At 38.4% G+C, this 6000-nt stretch overlaps 1 protein-coding gene across 2 annotated transcripts in view; it reads left to right on the top strand.

Moving 5' to 3' along the window:
* Positions 1–5792, top strand: part of si:zfos-2326c3.2 (traf2 and NCK-interacting protein kinase) — a 594814-nt gene extending 589022 nt beyond the window's left edge. For both annotated transcript variants that reach the window (XM_046030690.1, XM_046030691.1), the window contains 3 exons: positions 1066–1225; positions 2125–2264; positions 3080–5792. In XM_046030690.1, the coding sequence (XP_045886646.1) occupies positions 1066–1225; positions 2125–2264; positions 3080–3163 (384 nt within the window). In that variant the 3' untranslated portion in view covers positions 3164–5792. The remainder of the gene's footprint in view (positions 1–1065; positions 1226–2124; positions 2265–3079) is intronic.
* The last annotated feature ends 208 nt before the right edge of the window (positions 5793–6000 follow it).

Consider the following 6000-nt stretch of genomic DNA (forward strand, 5'->3'; position numbering starts at 1 on the left):
TGTTTAGATGTGAGCTGTTGTTAGAGAAATGCTTCTGAACTGGTTAGAGATGAATGTATCTGATGTGTTCCTGAACTGGTTAGAGAGAGTTCAGCTTAGATAGTGGTTGCTGGGTGAAATCTCTGTTAGATGAGTGTTGCAGAAGTGCTGTCATGCAAAAGACTTGTTGAGCTGGTATACTGTCAAGAAGTTTTATATAATTAATAAGAATTAGGAGAGTATTTGACTATTTGGGGGGGTTAGTCACCTTCTGTACAATGCCACTGACATTCATATTGAAATGAGCTTTTTACTTCAGGCTCCATCCACACTACTGCGTTCTCGTTTTAAAATGTTTTGCTACGTTTGCACCTCCCATCCAGACTAAAATGGCAAAAACGAAGACTTAAAACGGAGAAGTTTGAAAACGCTGTCAACTCTGTTTTTTGTTTTAAAACTCTGGAGAGCATTTTAGTGCGGATGGGCAACAACGGAGGACTCTAGAAATGATTACGCAGACGCTCACATTTTGCTCTCTGATTGGGTCTCATAAGTCATGCAAAGTAGAAATACGATGCTACTGATAGAGATTTTGACTTGGTAATTTTATTAAAATAATTTGTACCGTGCAAATAACGCCTACACTTGTGCTGTGTATGTCGCTTTGCGATGACTCCCAGTCCCAGTTTTCCGCTGCCACAGCCGCTTTTAACTCCCGTGTTAAATTCAGTAACAGTTCTAGCTATGAAAAATAAAATCTGGTGTGGTTCTTCGTCTGTAGTTGTTTATTCTTTCGCCAAATCTTCTGTAACTACAGAATAGACCATCTGCTTCATGTTTACACCGGCATGCGTATGCCCAGTGTACGTGAACGGCCACTACATGTGCGTTTTCAGTCATTTTAATATAGACAGAGATCAGCTCTGATACGCAGCTTAAACGCTGGTGTGGACCGAGACCGTATTTGTTTTAAAACTCCGTTTTTAAACTAAAATGGAGCGTAGTGCAGTGTAGATGGAGCCTCAGTCATGGACTTCAGTTTGATGATGAAACCTCATCTTTGTTTACTGTGTGTTTGTTTCATAGATCCAGGGCTCCATTCATCCACATGCCATCATCATTTTGCCAAACAGTGCTGGAACTGAGGTTCTGGTTTGCTACGAAGACGAGGGCGTCTACATCGACACCTACGGCCGCATCACCAAGGATACGGTGCTGCAGTGGGGAGAGATGCCTGCGTCGGTCGGTACGTTTCACTCGTACACACACAGACACAAGGGCAACACATATTGCTAAATGCACATGAAATGACAACAAAAGCACGAAGGTGTATTTTTCTATACATTGCTGCCAGATAAACAGTGTGTCTTTGTGGATTTGCCCATTTATTGTAACAATGACACATTCACACATTCACAAACTGAGATATGAATCACTTCGACAACTTAAGTTACTGCTCACTTTCATTATAGTGTCTGACTAACTGATTCTAGATCAGCAGCTGTCCTGAGCACTAAGAAGTTACCCTGAACCAGATTCTACAAAGACAGATTTGGGACAGGGGGACTAAAAATAAGATGGTAGTGATTCTATATGTGTGAGTGTGTGCATGTTGGGTCTTGTAGTCAGTATTCTAGCCTAAGGAACTTCTCTGCCCATAGGGAATATATTTACTCATATACCAGTGTTTCCCATACATTGGACTATTTGTGCTGGCCTGCCACAATATCAACTCTGACCACCACATACTTATTTGTTTTACTATTTAAAATTGGTAAAATTGTATTTGATAGTAGAGCTGCAGCGCATATTTGCTCAGCACAAATGTGTCCAAAACTAAGACTAAGTTAGTCGGTCTGTTCTTAACACACCGCTGTCAATCTCTGACCCCCATGTAAGGAGCCTAGTTAATAAGGATAACTATGTTAACGTTACAATACAGCTGCACGCCGTACATAGCTGCTACTCAACATGAGTGTTCATGCAATATCCCCACCCCCCCGCGCATGCGCCACAGGCACGGTCACATCACTCTATGGGGAAACGCTGTGTACACACACTTTTCCTACAGTTTATAGCCATCTTTATTTTATTTCTGTATCCTCATATCCATGGCCCTCCCATGTCCTCCCTCTCTCTCTCTAGCCTACCTTCAGTCTAACCAGGTGATGGGTTGGGGAGAAAAGGCCATAGAGCTGAGGTCTGCCAACACGGGGAACCTGGAGGGAGTTTTCATGCACAAAAAGGCCCAGAAGCTCAAGTTCCTGTGTGAAAGGAATGACAAGGTAAGTTAAACTCTAAACTAGCAACTAGCAACACAAGTTCTTAATGGTCACAGCTGTAAAGTATTAATGTTTTGCCAATCGGATGCATTCTGCATTAGTATCAGTTTTTTTATTTTTTTTCTTGTAAGTCACTTGCACATCAAGTCGTTCATTTAAAGTTTGAAGCTTAGATGTACATAAACATTCATTAAAACATGTTATTAAAAGTTTTTTTTCCCTCTTCTCTTCCATTTAATAATGCAGATGTGATGTTATGACCCAGAACATTTAATTTCCTGTCATGCTCTTTTAATAAAGATAGATATCCATTAATAAACAATATAGTTTAAGTCTAGCTTGGTTGGTTTGGTTTGAGTAATTTTCCAGCTTGTTCAGCTTGTCAGTTAGTTTTAAATCTAATATCAGGCAAAGGGTATTTAAAGGAGTATTATATATAGTATTATAAGGGTATTTAAAGTTTATTTTACTTTGTAAAAACTACAAATACCTAATTTACTATCAACACTAAGTATCATAGCTCTGTTTAAGGTATTACTGCATAGTAAACAGTTTGTTTTAATACATGTATCTTTTGTATTACACTAAAAACAATGTCTCTCATTTTTATTTCCATTTCCCACCATTTTATACATATAAACCTTGAGTTAACAATTTTTTGTTATCAAAATGTGACAGTAAGTCAGATTCACACCACCCACAGTACTTGTCTGTGTCGAACAGTCTAACCTACTAATGCAGCCACACTAAGGTGTATTAATGAAAATACTGTAAATGTAAAATATAATTCCTAAACCTGTGTCTCTCTCTTGTTGCAGGTCTTCTTTGCCTCGGTGCAGTCAGGAGGCAGCAGTCAGATTTACTTCATGACTCTGGGACAGAACTCACTGTTCAACTGGTAACAACTGGACCTGTTACTCTGGGATCAACTGGTCGTGTCTCCCTTCATTACTCTGTTTGCACAGTGATGCCTATTTATATTTGTGCTGGCCGATGTTCATGGATAGTGGACACACCATGAAAAGATCAACTAAATACTCCTGGATCACCTGGAGTATTTAGTTAGTTTCCATGTAAATGCGCACAGTTGAGTTGATCATAACTCCGGCCGCAGTGAAACTGCTTGTATCCATCAGTCCGTCCTTGAATTCTAAAGCCTGAATAATAGCTCCGACACAAAAATCTGGAACTAAAATTCGGAATGTAGTTGACTGCCACCTCAACCATCCACGGACGCATTGAAAGGTACAACTAGCAGTGTCAGCATCACCACATCATCGGGCAACATCTGGCCTCAAGATCCCAGTCCTTCCTCTCATCTGTCAGCACTGGAGACCACACAAATCCGTTTAGTTTGGTCCACATTCAGCTCCTGGATCACTTTGATTTTTTTCCGTTTTAAAGGACTCCGTTGTATCAGTTACTCTGCTAATTATGTGTATATCAGTTAGTCACTCATATTTGCTTTAACAGCGTCCGGCTGTGATGCATTACTGGATCAGCTGCTTCCTTTTCATCCGATGAAGTCAAGTCTTTATACGTGCGTTATTAATCTCCAAGATTATAAGTAATGTTTGCATCTCTGTTGTCTGGTCTTCATGCAAGCAGCTTCTGTGTTAAAAGGAGTGAAATTAGAAGAACAGAAGTCCTTCATCAACCTCATTCACTCCATCAACATCATCTTGGCATTTCACAGACTGGGTGTGGACAAAGCAGGGCGTCTACTGTATGTCATTCCGCATTTTATTGTGCTATTGCTTGCCTTTTTATCCTGTGGATTTTCTTTAAACAATGTCGAGATCCAAAAACCACAGTGACATCTGTCTCCAGTACCTCTGCAGTGTTATTTATGAAGGCCTTTACTAGTGTTTAGTTTTCTTCTTCACTGCTGTAAGTGGACATCAAGGACCCAAACAAATTAGTCACTTACTGTACTGAATCCTTATTTTGTTGATTGCCATGAAGCATTACTAGACAGTATTATATTACGCATTATCAAATGTTATATTATTAAAAGATCAGTTTCCTTTTTTCTTGCCTGAGGGTGAGAGTAATCCAGTATAACAACCTTCACAACATCGATTCAGTCAGTTATGTTTAACTATATCCTTAGCTGTAAATATTCTATCCGGGGGGATCTTATAATAATGACAAATGTCAGAATTGAATCACTGCCGTGAAGACATATTTTCACAGACTTCAGACTATTCATTAGGTCATTCTGTCCCTAATTATGAGCTGAAAGTCAAATTTGCTCTCTGCGTAATGTGAAATCAGTCGCCAGTTAGGCAAAAAAAAGATCTCTTGGAATACATGCAGAATTGCACTTTTCATTAAAAAGTAGTTGGTTAGGGTTTTTATTAACAAAGTCTTAATACAGTACAGTCTTCTTAGGTCCCAGTTTGAGCACTCACTCCATCACAGGTCCAGACGTAATCTTCTAATCATTAAACATAACACCTTAAGAGCCCTGTGTACTTCACTATAGGAATTGCAGTTAATGTACAATAGAACTCCACAGTAACAGAGTAGAAATGTTTTCCTGCATCTGTTTTGTACAGCTTAGGATGTATATAATCTTGTAAGATGCACTGTTTTCTAAATGTTTTATAATCGAGAAGCCATCCTTTATTTGTGTGTACAGAATTCAAGGCTTATGAATGTGAAAGTCCATCCCAGAACAGAGTTCATATGTGTTATTTCCTTGATCTTTGAAAGTATTGTGGTTGTGAGCGTGAACATAAGCTACTGACAGTGAAGTTGTTCACTTTTACCAACCTGGCTGCCGTGTACAAGATCAAATAATGTGAATTCTGTTTTGTGGTTGATTTTCTACTGACGTGTCAGGCTCTTTGCACAATGGCCACCTTGTACATGTTTTCTTTAATATATCCTCAATTACTTTTTTGGTTTAAAGTGGAAACATTCAAAGTCATTATATAGTCAGTAATGAAGGTATAACTGATAGCCTTTGGCTCTGGATCAGTATTTCCTACACTGCCCACCATGGGACACACCTGTTTTAGATGGGTCACCTTGAGAAATGATTTGAGCCCAGATCTGACGAGATGCAATGAACTGGGCTGAAAAAAGTGAAAATGCCTTGTGGTTTAGTGTTTGCTCTGTTTTCCTTGATATTTCCTCATTTAAACAATTAGCTTCAAAGCATGAAACCAAACCTTGAATCCAACTGTGTAAGATAATTCACAAATCAGAACTATTTGACTAAAGAGATTAGATGTTTCTCTAAACCAAAATTTATATTATTAAATACTATACAAAAGACACCAACTAGACCAACATGTCAGACAGATGGAGGCATGAAAAATCTCCCAGGAATGCTGTGTCTAGCTAAATTTCAACAAAATGTATGCAATTTAATGTTACTAGTGTTCATATATTTAATAGCGTGTACGCTTTAGACAGTGCTAAGTGAAGAAATAATTGGTTCTTACCTTCAAATGTGAATTTATGCAATTTATCCATTTCTCATCCATTTTTATTAAACCATTTTTTCATTCCTTCCTTGAATTTTGCTCAAATTGCTATCTTAGTTGGGTTTTGTGCTACATTATCCACTATATTATATTTACTCTGAATGTTGAGGCTATCAAAATTTGCGCCAAATGTTTTATATACAGTACAGTGATACTCTGAGTTTTAGTTTTTATAATGGACTTGATAGAAATATTGCAGCTGGTTCTGTGAGAATATTTTAAACTGGAAAAATGAACTTTCT

The sequence above is a fragment of the Micropterus dolomieu genome, linkage group LG19 (genome assembly GCF_021292245.1).
Source record: "Micropterus dolomieu isolate WLL.071019.BEF.003 ecotype Adirondacks linkage group LG19, ASM2129224v1, whole genome shotgun sequence".
NCBI classification, from domain to species: Eukaryota; Metazoa; Chordata; class Actinopteri; order Centrarchiformes; family Centrarchidae; genus Micropterus; species Micropterus dolomieu.